The 23,149-nt window shown below is 37.3% G+C and overlaps 2 protein-coding genes across 2 annotated transcripts; one reads left to right on the top strand and one right to left on the bottom strand.

Moving 5' to 3' along the window:
* Nucleotides 1-664: 664 nt before the first annotated feature.
* On the bottom strand, nucleotides 665-1,213 carry LOC308350947 (olfactory receptor 10G7-like; the record flags this gene model as incomplete). The annotated part of the gene is made up of 1 exon (XM_080816388.1): nucleotides 665-1,213. One exon carries the CDS (start codon nucleotides 1,211-1,213, stop codon nucleotides 665-667), a length of 549 nt encoding a protein of 182 aa, XP_080672514.1.
* A 12,005-nt stretch (nucleotides 1,214-13,218) lies between these two features.
* On the top strand, nucleotides 13,219-14,151 carry LOC308350362 (olfactory receptor 10D3-like; the record flags this gene model as incomplete). Its single annotated transcript, XM_080815544.1, has 1 exon — nucleotides 13,219-14,151. The coding sequence occupies one exon, from the start codon at nucleotides 13,219-13,221 to the stop codon at nucleotides 14,149-14,151; it is 933 nt and encodes a 310-aa protein (XP_080671670.1).
* Nucleotides 14,152-23,149: the final 8,998 nt, after the last annotated feature.

The following is a 23,149-nucleotide window of genomic DNA, read 5'->3' as shown; positions in this document are numbered from 1 at the left end:
AACACAGAATAGCACGATCACAATGGGCAGCCTGCTGTATGTTAATCACCTATCACTGTCCCAGGCCAGTTTGCCCTGTGACCTCAGCTCTCTGATGGGTCCAAGAAAAGCCTTGATTTTCAGTGTATCCCAATTTGCCTTGTTTTAATAAGGCAAGGGACAGCTTTCAACTCTTTACATGTTGGAGATGAAACCAGAAGTTACAAATCATGACTTTCTAAGCTCAAGAACAGAACATTATTTTTATTTATTTAAAAGATTTATTTATTTATTTGACAGAGCGAGAGAGATCACAAGTAGGCAGAGAGGCAGGCAGAGAGAGAGGGGGAAGCAGGCTCCCCGCCGAGCAGAGAGCCCGACGTGGGGCTCGATCCCAGGACCCCGAGATCATGACCCGAGGCGAAGGCAGAGGTTCAACCCACTGAGCCACCCAGGCGCCCCAGAACATTATTTTTAATGATATAATAGTTATTCAGATTTGCTTATAGATCTGATTTTTTCAACTTTCTATTCCTTCCTGTATCTCAAATGCTCATTTCTGGATGAGTTTTATTACTGTGTTATATATTTTGAAGTTACTTGATATAGTTGTAGTAGTGGTAGAAACTTTCCATTTTTTCATGTCTCTAAATGTTATTATTTCACACTCATATTTGACAGTTACTCAGCATTCAATCATACAGAAGTAATGCTGGATCTGACTGGGCCCACAGTAGGGCAAACGGAATGTCAGTGTGGTCTGGACAGCAGAGTGCAGAGAGCCACTGAGCCACGTGCTGGTGGCCAGGAGGGCACATGTCCTCCCTCTCATCATGCTGGCATACCTGAGCGGGTGACTGATGGCCAGGTAGCAGTCATAGGACATGACAGTGTAGAGGAAACACTCGGTGCTCCCCAGGAAGTGGAAGGAGTAGAGCTGGGCCACACAGCTGGGAAAGGAGATGGCCCTGCCTCCTGGTGATGCCAAGGTCATCAGCATTTTGGGTACAGTGACGGTGGAGAACCACATGTCAATGAAGGACAGGTTGGTCAGGAAGTAGTACATGGGGGTGTGGAGGTGGGAATCCACCTTGATCACCAGCAGGATGAGGAGGTTCCCCACCACAGTGAGTACATAAATCACCAAGAAGATTCCCCAGAGGGGGATGTCCATTGCTGGTGCATGGGGAAGGCCCATGAGGAAGAATGTTGTCCCTATGCTCATGTTGGTCATTTCTTTTCATATATGGAGCTCTGTCCTTACTGGAAAGAAAGCAAACTCAACATTTACTGAGATCATATATCATGGTAACTGCATTTTTACTGATGGAAAACACAAGATGTAATTGTCATTTATGTGTTACATGGCATTTTCACTTCCATGGGGCTTTGAGGAAGATTGGTCACTTCCTTATCATAGTACCCCAATCAGCCAAGTAGAAAAGAGGGGTAAATTGCATGTACTGTTTTCTGTAGAATTAGAAAAGTTATACCAGAAGCAATAACTTTCCAGAGTTGGCATGCTCTTCCATGGATTAGTCTTTACCCAGACTTCTCTCTCTCTCTCCCTTTTCCTCTCTAACCACCCTCCCCACACAAAGTACACACAAGCACATGCACACACGTGTACAAACCACTGCCCTATATACAGATGCAGTCTGTCATCATCAGAGGATTTCCACTATAAATACAGATTTCTAAAGAAAGCTTCATCCATAATGGCTGAGAAAACTGCCCTCATAAAGCTCCCTGAGAAGCAGCAGCTGTGTCAGGGCAGGACCTCAGCAAGGACTTAGCCTCATGGGTTCATCTGCTCAATGCGAAGCAATGATCATAGCCCCCTAACCAGTTGTGAAATCTGACCCCAACCTGATGCATAATGGCCAAAGTACTGTCCTGTTCCCCACCTCCTCTCATCCTATGTTCACTTCTATTTATAAATTTTATTATTCCTCATCCTCCTTCTGAAGTATCATCAGGTCATGTCAGAATATATTTTGAGGGGCCATGAAGCATTACATTTGATTAATTAGTAAAGAAGTCCAAACCACATGCTTGGATTTTGAGTTCTAAGACAGAATATTTATATTTGTTATAAAACAGACACCAATGGCCTTTTAAAAATAAAGGAAAAATATGTAGTCTGAAATAATGTTTATTTTTTCTAGGATTTCTATTATTCCAGGGCTCAGACAACAGTTTCCTTCCATCCTCCCTCCTCTCTCCTTTCTCTTTCTCTCTTTCTTTTGAGTGATCTGAAGGTCCTCGAAAATATACATTGAAAGAGAAAACACATAAAGAGGGATGAAGAAGTGAAGAGGAATCTGGTTCAACACTTGGAACTCTCTGATAGAAAAAGAGCATTTCTTTACCAATTTCTAAGGTTCTTCTGCCATGTAGAGTCATGGCAGCGACATGTCTCCATTCTGGTGTATTTGATAAAAACAGGCTTTTTCTGTTGTTTCAGCTCAGAGTTGTAAATGTTACATTTTATCAAGAAAGCACTCTATTTACTGTGATTTTGTAGAAATTTGAGTGTTTCATAAAACCATGTAAAGCTCACCCTGCAGCCATGACTAAGCAGTATACGCCAAAGCTGAAGACGAAGAAAAGCAAAATGATGAATTCTCATCAGTGAAAAGTGCTGAGGTTTTGCCAATTTTTGCTGCTTAACCAATTTTACAACTAAGTTTGGGTCATAAGGTAAAATTCAAAATTTAAAGAAACTCTGTCTTTGACAAGTAGGATGCTTGTTCTTCTTGCATAGACAAAACCACAGGAAGAACAAATGATAGAAACAAACATTTTATTTTATTTTTTCAAAAAAGATTTTACTTATTTAATTAAAAATTTTTTTTAAATTTTTTCAATTAATTTTCAGTGTACTAGAATTCATTGTTTATGCACCACACCCAGTGCTCCATGCAATATGTGCCCTCCACAATACCCATCACCAGACTGGCCCAACTTCCCACCCCCCGCCCCTTCAAAACTCTCAGATTGTTTTTCAGAGTCCATAGTCCCTCATGGTTCACCTCCCCCTCCAATTTCCCTCAACTTCCTTCTCTTCTCCATCTCCCCATATCCTCCATGTTATTTCTTACGATCCACAAATAAGTGAAACCATATGATAATTGAATCTCTCTGCTTGACTTATTTCACTTAGCATAATCTCTTCCAGTCCCGTCTACGTTGATACAAAAGTTGGGTATTCATCCTTTCTGATGGAGGCATAATATTCCATAGTGTATATGGACCACATCTTCCTTCTCCATTCGTCCGTTGAAGAGCATCTTGGTTCTTTCCACTGTTTGGCAACCGTGGCCAAACACATGGCTGCTATAAACATTGGGGTACAGATGGCCCTTCTTTTCACTACATCTGTATCTTTGGGGTAAATACCCAGTAGTGCAATTGCAGGGTCATAGGGAGCTCTATTTTTAATTTCTTAAGGAATCTCCACACTGTTCTCCAAAGTGGCTGCACCAACTTGCATTCCCACCAACAGTGTAAGAGGGTTCCCTTCTCCACATCCTCTCCAACACATGTTGTTTCCTGTCTTGTTAATTTTGGCCATTCTAACTGGTGTAAGGTGGTATCTCAATGTGGTTTTGATTTGAATCTCCCTGATGGCTAGTGATGATGAACATTTTTTCATGTGTCTGTTAGCCATTTGTATGTCTTCTTTGGAGAGGTGTCTGTTCATGTCTTCTGCCCATTTTTTGACATGATTATCTGTTTTGTGTGTGTTGAGTTTAAGGAGTTCTTTATAGATCCTGGATATCAGCCTTTTGTCTCTACTGTCATTTGCAAATATCTTTTCCCATTCCGTGGGTTGCCTCTTTGTTTTGTTGATTGTTTCCTTTGCTGTGCAGAAGCTTCGGATCTTGATGAAGTCCCAGAAGTTCATTTTTGCTTTTGTTTCCTTTGCCTTTGGAGACATATATTGAAAGAAGTTGCTGTGGCTGATATGAAGAGGTTACTGCCTATGTTCTCCTCTAGGATTCTGATGGATTCCTGCCTCACGTTGAGGTCTTTTATCCATTTTGAGTTTATCTCTGTGTACGGTGTAAGAGAATGGTCGAGTTTCATTCTTCTACATATAGCTGTCCAATTTTCCCAGCACCATTTATTGAAGAGACTGTCTTTTTTCCACTGGATATTTTTTCCTGCTTTGTCAAAGATTATTTGACCATAGAGTTGAGGGTCCATATCTGGGCTCTCTACTCTGTTCCACTGGTCTATGTGTCTGTTTTTATGCCAGTACCATGCTGTCTATTTATTTATTTATTTATTTATTTGACAGAGAGAGAGAGAGAGAGAGAGAGAGTGAGAGAGGGAACACAAGCAAAGGGAGATGTGTAACGAAGGCAGATGTGTAACGACTGAGCCACCCAGGTGCCCCTGGTTCCTTTCTTTCTTTCTTTTTTTTTTTTTTTTTGAGATTTTATTTATTTATTAGAGAGAGAGAAAACATGAATGGGGTGTGGTTGAGGGAGAGGGAGAAGCAGTATTCCTGCTGAGCAGAGAACCCAATTCAGGGCTCAAATCCAGGACCCCAAGATCACAACCTAAGTTGAAGGCAGATGCTTAACCAACTGACCCACCCTAGTGCCCCTAGATCAAGTTTTCTTGGTTTCACAAAGCCCTTTTCCTGCTAATTAAGACATACATTAGTTCTAGTAGGAAAGTATATTTTCCCTTTCTTTAGTTATATTAATTCAAGCTTTAAAAAATCAACTTTCACAGAAAATCTAAATGTGTTCTAAGAAGGTACAAAGGCAGAAGTCCCTGAGAAAAAAGAAAATCTCTGAATCAGACAAGTGAGGTGGCATCCATACTTGAAAAACGTACAGTCTGCCAAGCCCTGGAGGGAGAAAGTTTAATTAGTAAGATGTTTATCTAGGGGGAGGAATGCTCAGGTGGTCCCTGGGGTGAAGAATTTCCAGAGCTCCTGTTCGTACTGGCCATAGTCACCAGAAAGTAAAAGATTCATCAAAGAGACTATGAACCTCACCAGAGAACTGTTCCTTTGAGGATGAAAGCCCTTATTTTCTACCTTTGAATTTCAGGAAGAAATCAGAGGAAAGAACAAAACAAAACATAACATAACTATATCTTCCCAAGACAAGACATTTTCTAACCCAGAGTGTCATGATTATTTACTTAGAAATAAACTAATTAATAAATAATAAAAATAATTAATAATAATTAATTAATTTTTTGCTAAATAAAATCTTTTCTGGAATGTTGGCCTGTCATATATAAAACCAAGTTAAACATTTAAGCATTTAAAATGCTTATTTTGGTGGCTCAGTCGTTAAGCATCTGTCTTCACCTCAAGTCATAATCCCAGGGTCCTGGGTTCAAGCCCAGTATCGGGCTCCCTGCTCAGCAGGAAGCCTGCCTCTCCATCTCCCGCTCCCCCTGCTTGTGTTCACTCTCTCACTGCATTTCTTTCTGTCAAATAAATAAATAAAATTGTAAAAAAAGAAAAAAAAGAACTGCACTGAATCTATAGATCAATTTGAGAGAATTGGCCCCTTAACAATATCTGACCATGAATACTGAGTCTCTTTTCTTTCTTTCAATAATGTTGTATCATTTCCCTGTTCAGGTTTCTAGCACATCTTTTGTCAGATTTATTACTATCTTCTATTTTGATGCTATTTTAAATGGTAGTTTTAACATTTTTAATTTCTAATTATTCATTGCTAATAAATAGAAATACAGTTGATTCTGTATAATGGTTATGTTCTACAACTTGACTAAGCTCATTTATTTGTTCTTGTAGCTCTTTTAGATATTTCATCAGATTTTATATATAGCTGATCATGTTGTCTACATATGTAGACAGTCTACTTCTTCTTTATAATCTGGATGACTTTTATTTCTCTTTCTTGCCTAATTGTCCTCATCTTGCTCCTGATTTTAGGCAGAAAATGTGTATTTTTAACATGAAGTATGAAGATAGGTGTGAGTTTTTTGTAGTTTTTTTGGTTTTATTTTTCTCTTTTAATAAGTTGAAAATGATTCCTTGTATTCTTAATTGCTACCGTGTTTATCAGGGATGCATTTGGGAATTTGTCAAATGCATTTTCTGCATCTATTGCGACGACCATTTAGTTTATTAATATGGTAAATTATATTGCTTGAGTTTTAAATGTCAGACCAAACCTACCTTCCTGGAATCAACCTCGCTTGATCATGTTGTATAGTTATTTTTCAAATATCAAGGACTTGATTTGATAAAATTTGTTAAGAATTTTTGTATTTGTGTTTATAAAGGACATTAATCAATAGCTCTATTCTTGCAATGTCTTTGACTAGTTTTTGTATCAAGGTAATGTTGGGGTTATAGGATGTGTAGAAAGTTTCTTACTTATTCAATTTTCTGAAAGACAATTGGCGTATAGGTGATATCATAGTCTAGAATGTGCCTCCCAGCAGAAGTATTCACGCCATTTGTTTTTCTTCTGTAAGGGGTTATAGTCTTGTTCTGCCTATTGTCTCATAGCTGAAAATACCTGTTTTTATACTTTTTGTTCCAGTTTTATATTTATGGCAGGAGAATAAATCCAGTCCCTGTTATCATATCATAGGCCAGAATAGAAAACAGCTAATTTAACTGTTTTTATTTTTAATTTATTTAAACTTTAATAAAATTTTATTTAATTTCTAGTTTAGTCATTTGCTTGTGTTGTGAAATATAACTTATATAGATAAAAGCTCATAAGCATAAATGTACAGTTAAAGTTCATTATAAAGCAAACACTTAATGTCACCACCACATAAATTAAGAAATTAAATGTTGCTCCCAATCTTGAAGCCCTCACATATACCTTCCTTGAAGTCAGTCCTCTCCCATTCAACTATCATGACTTCTACTGTAATTCTGATTCTTATTAATTTTGAAGTTACTACTAGACAATTGCTAAACTTGGTCTTTTTAGAATTTATATTTGTGGGATCATGTGCTACTACTTAATTTCTATTTTCTATTATTTAAAATTGTGTTTTACATTATAACTACATCATAGCTATAAATTCATTCTTTATATTGATGTGTATTATTACATTGCAAAGCACGTTCTTGGTAGACATTTGTGTGTTCAAATTTTAGCTACGGCAAAAATTCTGCCTTGAATATGCATACATTATTTTGATCCACATGTGCATGGGTTTCTACAAAGAAATTTCTCTCTTATGAGGGAAATATCTCCCATCTTATACACAAATGATTAACTATTTTCTAAAGTGCTTCTATAAATTTATAGTCCCTTCAGCAATGTGAAAGTTCTAGTAATTGATGATTTTGATATTTAAGCAAATTTTATTGCAATATAAATTTTCATTTCCCTATTTCTTCAAGAGGTGGAGCAGATTTTTTTTGTTATTGGTCATTGATTATTTGTATTTTTCTTTGGTGAAGACTGGTCAAGTCATTTGCCTGCTTTCATATTGAATTGCTTGTTTTTAAAATATACATACTAAAAATAAAAAATAAAAAAATAAAATATACACTATAGGAGTTCTTTACATATTGTGATATGAGTCATTATTAGTAATATGTACTATAAATAATACCTCTGATTTTCACTTTTTTTTTTTGATTTTCCTTTTCATTCTTTTAATGTTGTTCTCAGTTTGAAAGCAACCAAAATGATCAATGTTTACTTTATTGTTACTAGTTTCTGTATCAAGGTCAGAAATACTTTTCTCAGTTTAACTTACAAAGCTATATAGTTTGTCTTACAGATCAGAATTTATAAAATCCTGGAATTGATTTTGTCGGGAATGTGGCAAGAGATTAAATGCATCTTTTCCTTATTGGCTGAGTTGTCCAAGCATCATTTATTGAAAAAAAAATTCTCCATGATCTTCCATATCAGCTTTGACTTAAAGTCAATTATCCGTATGTTCGGGGAAAATGTTTTTATGTTTTCTCTTCTATTCCATTTCTCTGTTAGTCTTACCTGACATCAACACATTGTTTTAGCTGCTATAAGGGAAAATAATAATGGACATTTGTAAACATGTTCAGCCTTAAGAGTTACCAAAAGTTAATATCTAAAAATAGTTGGTTGTCAATTGCTTATGATAAAAACTTTGCAACTTTTAAATATGTTATTACATAATGCTGGTAAAATTGGCCCTCATAAGCACGGCTGCCAACAAATTAAATAAGTTGCCAATAATCTTAAAAAAACAATATTCATCATTCTTATGGCATTTCTATTTAGGTCAGCTTATTATTTTTTTTCTAAAGATTTTATCTATTTAACCAGAGAGAGAGAGAGAGAGAGCAAGTGAGCAGGGGTACAAGCAGAAGGAGAAGGAGGGAGAGAATCCCAGGCAGACTCTACACTGAGGAACCTGACATGGGGCTTGACCCCACGACCCTGTGACCATGTTCTGAGCTGAAACCAAGAGTCATTCACTTAACCTACTGAGCCACCCCAGCACCCCCTAGGTTAGCTTATTTTTAATAAGCTCTCAAATATGGATAACTGTATGAGCTAAGAGGTTTATCACAGTGTACTTTGTATATATACTTATCTATTTATCTACCGACCTGCTTAATTTATTTTGGGAAATATAAGGAAACCTGTTAATTTAAAAATTGAAATTAAAAGGGAGACATGCAAAACTACATATGTGGTATGATTGTATGTAGTTCAAAATATACCATAGCCATGTGGTTCAGTGATTGGAAAGAAAACACCATACTGTTAACATCGGTAATGGTAAGGCAGAGGAACTGCGGTATATTTTCTTGTTTTATTGGATATTTACCAAAAAGCATATAAAGTTGCAATGCTACTTTTATGATGAGTATATGTCATTATGAAATAATGAGGTAAATAATGGAAGAGGGGTATGAGGAAGGAGAGAAAGTTCTCTAATTATTCCCTTTGCTCATTCATGCTCTATAAGTCTGAGTATTGGGCCACTGGGGATAGTCTCAAAAGAAACTCTCCAGCTTGAAAACATAAATCCTGAATTTCAGGGTCAGACTACACAGCAGGGCTGAGTGTGGAATCTATGTGTCTTAGGTTTGAGAGTGGACAGTGCAAAACCTTGGCTCTGTGTGTGGCATCCTACACCAAAACAGGGTTTTAGCTTTACGAACACATTCTTCTTGCCTAGAAACTAGAAAAATCTCTCTGCCATGTTAGATGTGTTTTTCATTAGCTGGTATGTGTCTAAAACTTTGCCTGCTTCTCTTTAACTTTTGTTCTGCTTATACGATTCATGTCTCTCTCTCTGTCCTATTTCCACTCTGTATTTGTCCTGCTCATTTCCCCTCCTCAACCAATGGAAGAAGGAGAATCCTGGAACTTAAGAAAATTCTTAGATGTGGCTGAGTTCAGCGACCCATAGTAAGTCTTCCCTCAGAAAGAAATGAAGGGGTGAAGTCAGATTAAAGTGTGCTTGTGTGGCAGGAAAGTGGTTTGTAGGAGTAGGTGGTGATATTGAAGGGGATTGATTCTTTGTGAATCTATTTTGCAGATGGTACAAACATTGGAAATTATACCTACTCTTAACATCTTATCAATATCAATCCACCCTTCTTATCAATAAGAGAATTTCCTATAACAGGGGCATATTTTCATTCCTTCATTGAAGACAAAGGCATGAAAGGCAAATTTCAGTGAATGTGGTGATAGTGAAACACAAAATTTATAAAAAGCTAATAATATTAAGTTCTAGAATTTCCAGTTGGAGGAAAACATGTTGTCTACCTTCCTTTGCAGGAGAATTAATTCCTTCATTCATTTCCCCAAGAGATGAGCCTATACATTCTGCTTGAAAATCTTCTGTGATGGAAATTTAGTCCTTTTCCAAATGACTTTATGATTATGCAACATGTGTTCTTAGAAAACTTTTTTTTTTGGACTGATGTTACATTCTTTCTTGAAAATAAGTTTGGATGGAGATGAGTCATTGAGTGCGGACAGCAGGGGAGGACTGAGAAATATTTCAAAAGTGGATCTAAGGTAATTTGTGAAATTTACACTTTTTCCTGGGGGGGGGACCTTTGTGAATTCGGTTGCTGATCTAGAAACAGAAAGGTTCAGATTAAAGGGAGAGTTTATGCACTTCTAGTCAACAAAGAGATATTTAATTCTGCTGGTATATTTACCTAATAACTCTCCTGTGGATCTCATGAAAATAACATTTTCCTAACCTGAGTGTCTTTCTCTCCTTTTTCTTAAGGAAAGACTTATTTTTTATAGAGGAATTTTAGGTTCCCAGCACAACTGAACAGAAAAATAGAGATTTCCCATATACCGCAGTCACCGGCATATGTACATCCTGCCCCATTATCAAACATTCCCTAGCAGGTGGTACTTTGTTAAATGATGAACCTATATCAACACATTATAATTATTCAAAGTCCATAGTTTATATTAGGGACCGCCTTCAGTGTTGTACATTCTATGGGTTTGGAAAATACATAATGACATATGTCTACCGTCTTAGTATCACAGAGTGTTTTCACTGCCCTAAAAATCCGTACTCTTCTTATTCATCCTTCCCTTGCCCTTAAACCCTGGCCAACCACTGGTTTCTTTACTGTCTCCAGAATGTCATATAGTTGGAATTACACAGTATGTAGCCTTTTCAGATTGGATAGCTTCACTTAGTAATAGACATTTAAGTTTCCTCCATGACTTTGCATGGCTTGATAGCTCATTTCTTTTTAGTGGTGAATAATATTCCACTTCTGGATGTACCATAGTTTATTGACTCATGCCCATACTGAAGGACGTCTTAGTTGTTTCCAAGTTTTGACAATTATGATTAAAGAGTCTATAAATATCCATGTGTAGGTTTTTGTGTAGATGTAACTTTTCAACTCTTTTGAGTAAATAACAAGGAGCATGACTGCTGGGTTGTATGGTAAGATTATGTTTAGTTTTGTGAGAAACTGTCAAACTGTCTTCCAAAGTGGCTGTACCAATTTACATGTCCACCAGAAATGAGTGAGAGATCCCACTGCTTCACAGTCTCACCAGTATCTGGTGCTGCCAGTGTTCTGGATTCTGGCCGATTCTATCAAGTTTGTAGCAATATTTCATTATTGTTTTAATTTACATTTCCCTGGTGGACATATGATGTAAAACATCTTTTCATATGCTTATTTGACATCTATACATCTTCTTTGGTAAGGTGTCTGTTAAGGACTTAGGCCCAATTTTTAATTGGGTTGTTTGTTTTCTTATTATTGAATTTTAAGAGTTCTTTGTACAATTTGGATAATGGTCCTCTATCAGATATATCTTTTGTAAAATATTTTCTTCCAGTCTGTGGCTTGTCCTCTCATTCCCTTGGCTATCTTTTGCAAAGCAGAATTTTTGAAAATTATGATGAAGTTCATCTTATCAACTTTTTCCTTAATGGATGGTGCTTTTGGTGCTATATCTAAAAGGTCATTGTCATACCCAAGGTCTTCTAGATTTTCTTCTATGTTATCTTCTAGGAATCTTATACTGTTGTATTTCACATTTATCTCTGTGATTCATTTGTAAAGGGTGTAAAGTTTGTGTCTAGATTTATTTGTTTGTCTATGGATGCCCTATTGTTTCAGATACATTTGTTAAGAAGACCATATTTTCTCCATTGTATTGCTTTTGCTCCTTGTTCAAAGATCAGTTGACCATGTTTATGCTTTGCTTTTTCAAATCTCACAGATCTTTTTCTAATCCATTTCTAATTATATCTCCATCACATCTGCTTTTGTCGTTACCATACTATCACCCATACTATCACAGTCTTACATGTATAAGGTTGGTTGTGTCTCACAGGCATAAGGTTGGTTGTTCAACTAATATCGAACATTTACCACAAAGTGACAAGCACTGAGGTAACCATTTCATGTTCATTATCTCATTCAGTCCTCACAAAGACCTTATGAGGCAGACAATATTGTGACCCATTACTCTTTTGCAGGGTATGAGGCCCAGAGATATTAAATAAATTGTTTATGGCCCCAGTGTTAGTGAATGGCAGAGATAGGGTCAGGTTTATAAGCCAATTTTATGTACCTCTCACGTAAGTTTTTACAAGAAGAATACTTCATTTTATTCATCTTTATATTTCTAGCAAATTGATTAAAAAATGAATGTTTTTGAGCTTAAATCACTTGCCATGGCTTAAAATCAATATTTGAACTGCATTTTGGGCTGAAAAAGAGTCTTTTTGTCTTCCTGTCTATCTTTGCTGGGATCATAATCTTTTCAAACACTTTGAGCAGGACAAGCTTTATATTGGGGTGTGGCTCTATAGATTGATTTCAGGAATGGGCTGCTGAGCTCTTATTTTCTCTACTTTCTTATTCTTGCTAGAAATTCTACTTACTGAGATTTTTATCCATGAGTCTTTATCCTTGTTGAAATGGAGATAATGCAGGAGATAGTAACAGATCAGCAATTTATAAGCTGGTATGAATATATTTATCAGATGATTTCCTATGAACAAATATTGATCACAGAGGGAAATCAGTTATATCCAATGATGAATATGGAAGGCTAACATAGAAGTGGATACAAATGAACAGAAGGAGATACTGTCCTTCTGAAAATATAATCAAAGATTTTTTTAGGTTTATTTGCTGACATTAATTAATAAAGCTAAATGATATTAATGTTATTGAAATTTAGATTTGTGAGCTCTGTAGTAAATAAATAAAGTCTAGCTTCAGAAAGATACATTTCTAGTGTGTGGATAGCTTATAAATATGAATGGTCTAGTATTCTTCTTGAATATAAACACTGGATAAGGGAAAGAGTATTGTTGAAGGTAAAAATAAGTAGGGCCTATTTACCACTAAATGATTACAACTTGGCTAATATTAAAATAAGACGGCTATCTGATGACAAATTTTCCTTGGAGAAGATGACTCTGAAATGCACCAGTTTGTGTGTTGATAAATCAGATTGGGAGAAACTATTATAAAATTGATAATAAGAGTTGATTCCTGGAAGAGGTTTACCAACTATAAAGATACATTACTCTGTGATTTAATTTAACACATGAAAAAACAGGCTGGAGGTGACACATGACTTAGCTTCGGGGCCAGATTAGTGTTGGTCTCCTTTTCCTTTTTTGGACTCCTGTTGCTTGTAGCCCATGCCTCAGAAATAATTCTACTCAGAAGGTACTTTCACAGTCATTTGTGATCTTCTGTCACGACTATTGCCTTACTTCTCCAGGATGCCCCAGTGTGCGAGCATGCGGAACTACACTTCTGTGACGGAGTTCACCCTATTGGGAATTCCCAATATGGAAGGGTTGGAGAACATGCTTTTTGTCTTATTTTTGGCCTTCTATCTCTTCACCTTGCTGGGAAATCTGCTCATCTTCCTCACTATTCTGGTTTCCTCCAACCTGCACACCCCCATGTATTTCTTCCTGGGAAACCTGTCTGTGTTTGACATCTTTTTCCCCTCCGTGAGTTCCCCCAAAATGATGCTCTACCTCATGGGGCAAAGCCGGACCATCTCTTACCAGGGATGTGCCTGCCAACTCTTCTTCTACCACTTCCTGGGGGGCACTGAGTGTTTCCTGTATACCGTGATGGCCTATGACCGCTTCGTGGCTATTTGTCACCCTTTGCGATACACCATCATCATGAATCCTAGGGTATGCGCTGGCTTGACGTTGGGCACTTGGCTGGGTGGCTGTCTACATGGAAGTATCCTCACATTTCTGGTCTTCAAGTTACCCTACTGTGGCCCCAGTGAGGTGGACAATTTCTTCTGTGATATCCCGGTGGTGCTGCCCCTGGCCTGTGCAGACACCTCTCTAGCTCAGATGGTGAGTTTTACTAACGTGGACATTGTGACTCTTACATGCTTTTTCCTTATCCTTACTTCCTACGGTCACATCGTCCTTTCCATATTGAAAATCAGCACCTCCGAAGGCAGGCGCCGAGCTTTTTCAACCTGCAGTGCCCACCTGATTTCAATCTTCTTGTTCTACGGGCCGGTGATGCTCATCTATCTCAGGCCTGCATCCAGCCCCTGGCTAGATTCTGTTATTCAGGTGTTGAATAATATTGTCACTCCTTCTCTCAACCCTTTGATTTATACCTTAAGAAACAAGGATGTGAAATTGGCTTTGAGAAAAGTATTCACTCAAATGGTCCACATTTCGGGGGCGTAAGGTATAGGGGCAATTCCTCTCTGAAATTCTTTGTGAAGTTGCTTCTGATCCACTACTCTTAGAATGGGATTGTGGCCAAATAGTGAACTGGGCAAAGTTACTACCAGTTCCTTAGGAGTCCTGACAGTCACGTGGTAGGGGTCCCCTAAGCCGCTGATTTAATCCTACGCGGAAACTTTCCAGATTAACCCATCCTTATCTCTTTTTAATTTGTCAAAACAACGTACCTTTTCTGCCTCACATAGGCTGTACTTGTTGGAACTCTGTTTTACCAATTACCACAAAACTTCAAGTTTCTAGAAGCCATGGTCTATCTTCCTACCCTCCTTCCCTCCGTCTTCTTCCCGTCCTTCCCTCCAAAATGTATGCCTTTATTCTATTACAGTCTTTTTCTGGCCATTCAACAAAGCTAGGTTGCATGGTCGACATGCTATAAAACTTAAAAGCAGGATTGCACAGTTTGGTAAATTTAGGCTTAAACTTAATTTATAACTTTGGCTTTAATCATATGTTCCCATTAGACAATAATTCCATTTGGAGCTTTATTCCTTTGGCCCTCAGAGATGTCTGGCATTGGACTTTACTCATTATATCTCAAGTGAGAAGCTAGCCATTAATCTAGTCTTATAAAATAGAAGACTGGATTCCTGTAAATTTTAGAGGAGAGGCTTTTTGAGCTAGAATTCTCTATATACTATAGATATTTTTTTGTTTCTTGAAAATATATCTGTAATTAATTGAAATTGAGCCAGTAGCAATATTTACTATTTATTTTTGAATCTTTCAACACTTAAATTTTAACATTTAATCAAATGAATTTCAGGCCAATTACCTATCTATCCAGTCATCCTTTCAAACATCTAGAACAGTAAGCTAACATTGAAAATCTTACCATGTGTATAGCGGTGTTCTCAGCACTTTCCATGTATTGACTAAGTTAACTCACAAAATTCCAAGAGGTAAATATTGTGATATCCTTCTTTTAAAGATGAAGAAACTATAGTCAGAGAAGTATTGACACAAAGGAGTCTGAATCTGGAACTAAACCTTCACTGCCTTATAAGAAGCAGTGAAAAATCATAAATTCTGTATAATCAAGCTAACCCTTATATCTTGCTTTTTATATACCATTTACGGTTCTAATATTTTTCACATTAACACGTAATATTTTGCACATATTAACTAATATAATCTGAGCAGCATCTCTATTAGGTGGATACATTTACTCTCCTCAATTATATGTGAGAAAACAGAGGCACAAGGACGTTAAGTAACTGCAGGAGAGACAAACAGTGAGACATTGGACATAATGAGGAAAGTGCTCTGGGTGACATAAGTAGAAATAAACAATTATGGGCAAATAAGAACCTCAACTCCTTTCCACCCCATTGTAATATCCATTCAGTTGGTCACAGCCTGATTAACTTAAAACTGTGTATCTGACTAGTGTCAGATGGGATCAGAACAGAGTGTCCACTAAATTACTTATGCGAAGAGTAAAAGGGAAGAAGTATTTATGGGAGCAACATCTACCTGTCTATGATGTAAATCAAGCATTTATATAAAACTAGTTGACTTACTCTAACAGTTGCTAATATCACTACTTTATTAGTCAAGGGCCACCTTATTTACTTTATTTGAATGTTCCTGAATCCATGGCACTATCTGTGTATTGTATCCATTTGTGTTATAGTACAACAAATTACTCAGATACTAAGCAGTTTGAAACAAAATCATTTATGGTCTCATACAGTTCCTGAGGGTTATGAATCCTGGAGTAGCTTAATGTGTGGTCTTGACTTGGGATCTCTCATGAGGTTGTAGGCACACTGTAGGGTAGGGCTGCACTCATCCGAAGGCACAACTGGGGCTGAAGGACATGCTTCCAAGATGGCCCATTACATGGCTGTTGGGAGAAGGCCACAGTCTCTCATTCAGCACCTGGCCGTCTCCTATATATAATCACCTACATGTCTTTGCAACATGGCAATTGGCTTCTACCAAAGTGAGTGATCCAAGAGAGAGTCTGAACAGGAAGCTGCAAAGCTTTTTATGACAAACTTTCCAAAATCATCTACATCATTCCTGCTTTTATTTTCTTTCTGTTAGAAATGAGTCACTACATTTAGCCCACCTCCAGTGGGAAATTAGTCTCTACTTTTTGAAGCGAATGTAAAAAAACAAGTGCTCCCTCACAGTTGTATGTCCAACTTATATAAACTTTTTTTTCTTATTGTAATTCTTCATTTGGGATTATTTCATTTGCTAAAGACATACCCTGCTGTACATATTTCTTTACATGGTTTTCTTGATTTAGAATGTCCATTATGATTCCTTCTGCCTTTATGAGAACCACATAAATTTTGGGTTCTTGTTCATCTTCAAACATTTCCATGATACTTTCTCTAAACATCCCATTCCACAATGATCCATTTCTTCTACCAGCAGATAGTTCTTATTGCTTTAATTGTTCACTTGTCAGTAAGAAATAGAAATTATAAGTGTTCTTAGATCATCATCATTTTGGTAGTTACATTATTCATAAGTTACTATTTAATATTTCAATAAGTGACTAGTCCAGAATACAATTAAGTCAGAAGGATGGCCATCGGGGTAACATCAAATATTCATTGGCAGTTTACTATTTATATATTCATATAGTGCTATCCAAAGAGGGTGGAGTAGTAAGCAGATAGATACAATCTCTGTCCTTACAGAGGACAAACATATTGGGCAAGACAGACATGGAACAAACAATACACAATTGGAATAAAGGCTTTGAATAAAAAAAGAAGAGACTGTGAAGACTCAAGTCTAGATGAAAGTACAAAGACAAAGGCAGAAAGAAAAATAGAAAATTCAGCAAAAAAGGAAACCTATAACATTTGCCTAGAGACTAGGAATATTAACTATATTGCTATATATTATTCAGTTTCTGTTTCTGTAATGCCACATTTGATGAACTTGAACACTACTAGTCCTCCCAGCTGACACTGTGAGATAAACTGTAATGGTGCCCTTGCAATGAAAGGAATGGCCCTTTAGAAAATGAAATCTGATGAATATTGTTCAAAATATTTTAAAAATGCCTTATACACCAAGTTGAGCAGTTACTTGGTGTTCCTGTTTTTCAGGAAAAAGAAGGCTCTCCATTGACAGGGAACCTCACTGAAATAAACATTATTTTAAAAAGGAAAAGAAACAGTTTTAATGAATGGCCTACCTTCTCAAATAGTCTACAATCTTTCTGAGATAAAAATTTATACCTAATATCTCTCCACCTCTCTATTGCACCTCGCATAGTTCTCTTTGCAGAGTAGGTACTTTCTGCGATCTCTTCTAAACTTTAGAAATTCTATCCGTATTCAAACTGATGAAAGAGCTAGCAACTACTGTCTCTGAATCAGAGTTTAGAAAACCATTTCCCTTACCTTTGGGAAAATTCAGCTCACTTAAACCTATGGAAGGAATAGGTGTCTCTGCAGTGGATGGACTAGAGACTCCTTTCATTTTTTGCCACCTCAGTCATAGTCTTTTATATGTGCTCAGTATAGTCACACAGTGTGAGATGTGTTAAGTCAGTTCACTGTCACCCAAAAGTATTCACAAGTTCATCTTGTACCCTCATTGATCTCCCCCTCCCCCCAGGCTGTTTTCTTATGCAACTGCCAACCTGGGGTGTAATCTACTTATTGATGAGGTGGGCGGGGGGGGGGGAGTGCAAAAGAATACTCTTGATTTCCCTCCCAAGTCCAGAAACAATTGAGATAAAGACAAAGGTGTTTGGCTACATAAAAATAGCAACTTGATTATTGACAATTAAGTATATAATTACTAAATTGAGAAATATGGCTTGGGGTGCCTAGGTGGTTCAGTTGGTTAAGCATCTCCCTTTGGCTCAGGTCATGAACCTGGGGTCCTGGGATCAAGCCCCACATCTGGCTCCCTTTTGGTTGGGAGCCTGCTTGCTTCTTTCCCTCTCCCCCTCTCTGCCTTTTCCTTTCCCAGCACGTGGTCTCTCTCTCTCAAATAAATAAATAAACCTTAAAAAAATATGGCTGAGATCTGTGGCCAAATATGTTTCTTAATTTTTTTTTTCCCAGTGAAAGCATTTCGTTCCCCCTTTGTTCTGTTTCTGGAATCTTTCTCAAAGAATTTAGTTTATGTTTCCCTTTTGCTTACATGTAGACTTGGGTAATGCATCCTACCCTAGGTGTTTGTGGAATTATCAGTTTCTATGACACGTGGTACCATAATAGCTCAACAGTTAGCAAGTGAGTGAGGCACGGTGGTCTCCTTCTTCATCTGCTGCTGTGGTGTGAGGAAATATGGAGGAAAGCAGAGAGGACCCCAAATTTCAACACAGTGATAGCTGATATTTCAAAGTGAAGTATTTCAATTCCGAAAAGCTGACCTGTGTATATAAAGTTCTGCCCAAGGCTGACCCAAAAGATCAGGAAAAGAGCTCTCTTTGAAACAGTAAACAGTAAGAATAAACATTTGAGTGGTGACATTGGATGTCTACCAAAATTATTCTACAATTTAGACTTTATGAGGCTTATCACTAATATCAGAAAGAAGATACTGTGATAATTTTAACAAAACCTCAAAAAACAATTTACAGTCTTTGAGGATAGATGAAAAGGGAATAGATACACAAAAAGATTTGTATGGGAATTTTCACAGAGATATTATTCATAATCAAAGCTGGGAACATTAACAACACGGGAAACAATAGGTGTTGGTGAGGATGTTGAGAAAGGTGAGATTTGGTGGGAATGAGAACTGTTGCAGCCACTCTGGAAAACAGTATGGAGGTTCCTCAAAAAGTTAAAAATAGCACAATCCTATGATCCAGCAATTGCAGTACTGGGCGTTTACCCAAACAATACAAAAATACTAATTCAAAGGGATACATGTACCCTGATGTTCAGAGTAGCCTTATCAACAAGAGCCAAGTTATGGAAAGAGCCCAAATGTCCAGTGACCGATAAATTGATGAAGAAGATGTGGTCTATATATAAGAGGTGGATGGAGCTAGAGAGTATTTTATTGAGCAAAATAAGTCAGTCGGACAAAGACAAATACTATATGATTTCACTCATATGTGGAATTTAAGAAACAAAACAATCTTAGGGGAAGAAAAGAGAGAGGCAAACCATGAAACAGACTCGTAACTTTAGAGAACAAACTGATGGTTACCAAAGGGGAGGTGGGCCGGGGCTGGGTTCAATAGGTGATGGGGATTCAGGAGTGCACCTGTTGTGAACACCAGGTGTTGTACGGAAGTGTTGAATCATATTGTACACCTGCAACTGATATTATGTTGTATGTTAACTAACTGGAATTTAAATTTAAAAAAGTCTGAGAAAACCCTAAATGCCCATCATCTAGTGAAATGATAAATGAAATGTGGTATCTTCATACTCTGGAATATTAGTTGGCAATAAAAAGGACAAATTATTTTTACATGTTACATCCTAGATGAAGCTTGACAACATTAGGCTAATGAAAGCAACCAACTTCAAAAGGCTACTTATTATTTCATTTCATTTATATGAAAGTTCTAAAAAAGACAGATGTGTAGAGACAAAAAGCAAATTAGTGGTTGGTTTCCTGGGGAGGGGAATAGAAGTGGGAATTGATTGCATGTTGGCTCCAGGGAAATTTTGGGGGTGATGGAAGTATTCTTAATTTTGACAATATCTGTGCAACTGTATAAATTTACTAAAAATATTTAAACTCCACACTTACAATTGTTGAATTTTATAATAGGTAAACTATATCTTGATAAAACTGGAAAATAAGAAGTAGATGTTGAACAAGTGGATAGTATATCTCTTGTGTCTGGGGAGAGGAAAGAACATCTGACAGGGACATTTTGACCTTCTTGACAGGCATGCTGATATGGTAAAGAAAAGTGCCTCAAATTACTGTAGCAGAACACTTGGTTATAATCATCCTGTTCCCTCTGATTTAACTCTACACTTAGTAAAACCCTCCTGAAAGAGTATTTTGCTTTGAATGTAAATTATTATTACATTGGAAACAAATAAGCTGACCCACTAACACATGTTTTCCAGTAAATATGGTGTTTTATTTCTCCTTATAAATTTATATACTGATATTCATATATAATGTGTAAATCATATATTCATAAACTCATGTAAAAACCATATGTATGGTAGTCTTTTGAAACTGACTGACTGGGTGACAAATGAATTTCTGCAACAGATACTTGTTGAATGAATTAATGATACAGGAAGTATAGGAAAAACACTTAATACAAAGATACAATCTTGGGCTATTTTGTTACTTGTTACTTTAATGACTTTTAAGATTTTGCCACAAACAATTCTAGGAAATCAAAATGAGATGGTATACATAAAGGCTCATTATAGCTTTATCTTTTCTTAACATGTGTATATTTTGGGGCACCTGGGTGGATCAGTCAGTTGTGTCTGACTTGTGATATCAGCTCCAGTCTTGATCACAGGTTCATGAGTTCAAGCCTAGCTTTGGGCTCCATGCTGGGTGTGGAGCCTACTGAATTTAAAAAAAAAAAAAAAGGAGGAAATGAAATCTTGCCATTTGCAATGATGTGGCTGGACTAGAGGGTACTATGCTAAGTGAAGTAGGTCAATCAGAGAAAGACAATTATATGATCTCACCGATATGTAGAATTTAAGAAACGAAACAGGATCATAAGGGAAGAGAGGAAAAAAATGAAACAAGATGAAACCAGAGAGGGATACAAACCATAAGAGACTCTTAATTATAGGAAACATACTGAGGGTTGTTGGTGGGGAGGAGAAAGGAGGGATGGGGTTCCTGGGTGATGGACATTGGGGAGGGTATGTGTTGTAATGATCACTGAGTATATATAAGACTGATGAATCACAGACCTGTATTCCTGAAACAAATAGTACATTAGACGTTAAGTAACTGAATTAAATAAAATTTTAAAAAAGAAGGAACCTAATGTGTGTTTGTTTTAAAGAGTTATAGTGATGGTAATTATGAGACGTATAAACCCCTTAAAGAATTAATTCTTGGAGTTACTTAAATATTATATACTTATTATATATAATAAAAACAAATAAAATCAATAGAAATAGATTTTAAAAAGAAAAAAAATAATGGAGGGCGCTTGGATGACTCAGTCAGTTGTGTCTGCCTTTGGCTCAGGTCATGATCCCAGGGTCCTGGGATCCAGCCCTGTGTAGGCTCCTTGCTCAGTGGGACACCTGCTTCTCCCTTTCCCTCTCCCCCTCTTCAAGCTCAATCTCTCTCTCAAACAAAGAAAATCTTAAAAAAATTAAATAAAAGGAAAAAATGAATGGAAATTAAGGTTCTAAAGTGTTCTACACTAAGCAAGTCTGGTAAGCAGATAAATCTTAGAGATCTTGAGGAAGGAATAATGAGGCATTATAAAACTAAATATAGAAACAACAGTTGTAGGTGTGTTTGTTTTAACTCCAAGTGGGGTCAGTGCCTCTTTTCTTTGAGTGGTTCCTTTGCTAACCCACAGCCTCTTCTTCAAACCCACGTCTTCCAAGCCCAGGGTCACTGGGCAACTCAGTCTCTGACCCCAATGGAGGGTTCTCTGCCAGAGGAAAAACACGCCCAAGAGTTACTGCTAATCAGAGATTTAAAAATAGAATATAACTAAATACCTCTACTTAATTGGATTTTCATCTAAGAAGTTAATGAGGTAGAAGCAATGGGGAGAAAGAAGGAGGGAGGGAGGAAAGGAGTCCTTACTTTAATGGCTCCCTCTGCTCTACAGATCTTCTAGTCAGGACTCACCAGGGAAGAGGTTCCCAAAGGAATATCGAAGACATTTACTCTCTCTAGAGGGTATGAATGCTGTTCCTTCACTCGGGGAACAGAGAACTACTGGGTCTAGATTTTCAGACCTGAGTGGATGAGTCTGAGAAAGAGGAGTGTTTGGCTTTCTTGGCTTCAGAACCTGGCTCTTGAGTTCCACAGCATCTAAAAGCAACGGAAACAGAGGGTGGAGGGGGAGCCTGGCTTTCAGCCCAAGTTGGCCATTTCCCTTCAGTCCGATCTGTAAGTGCTTTCTGTCCAGAGTGCTTTCTTTTTCTCATCTGCTGGGTGGTACACACCAGAGGGAGGTGGGAATGTGGGAACTGGCTCTATTTGAGACTGGGCTAATACTGCCTTAGTTGACTCCATGGTACTTTCTTAAGATAGTCTCTGATTAATGAAGCTCAACCTTAAAACCTTAACGGTGATTACATATGTTCTGTCATATTGCAGATATAACTGCTACTCCGAGATTAAATTTTGTATTGAAAGAAGATGGTTGTTGTGAATATTGGTAATCGTCTATTGCATTTCCCTACCTTAACCATTATCTTTCCCATCCTGTTTTACTGTGTTTTCACTACACAATTCTGTTTTCAGCTGTCTGGCTGATGATGGAGAAGGCAGTTTTGCAAGTCATTCACAGCAATAGGTCATGTCAGAACTTCTGCAAGTCAAACACACAGACAGAATGTGTGGAAATAAAGACTCATTAAACCGGACTGTTAGTATCTGGAATGATTTTTTTTAAACAAGGGTGGGTAGGATCAGATTAGGAACTTCATATACATTAAAGTGTTAGTCCTCACAAGAATTGTAAGACATATGCTATGTGTACAGATACAGAGATTTAGAGATTTTTTTCCAGTTATCCAAAGTCACAGAGCAAGGAGTAGATTAAACTCAGATACAGGCACTGTAAGCTATATTCTCAGCCCTCTATTCTATTCTGCCTCTAGTGTTATCTCTATTTTTCTTCTGAAGAAACAGGAAAAATAAACAAAAGACTTAACTCAGGTCACACATTGGTTAGTGACAGACTTGGAGTGACTCCCTTTTATAGCAACAGAAGTCTTTCAGTTTCCAGCGGGTTCTCTGAAGATACTAGTTTTGGGGGAAAAGTTCATCTCAGCAAGGCCATTCTTTGCGCTTTCAGGACTAACTAGAC

Source organism: Martes martes, assembly GCF_963455335.1.
Source record: "Martes martes genome assembly, chromosome: 10".
NCBI lineage: Eukaryota > Metazoa > Chordata > Mammalia > Carnivora > Mustelidae > Martes > Martes martes.
Note: the sequence above shows the minus strand (reverse complement) of the source record. Positions and strands in the feature narration are given on the sequence as shown.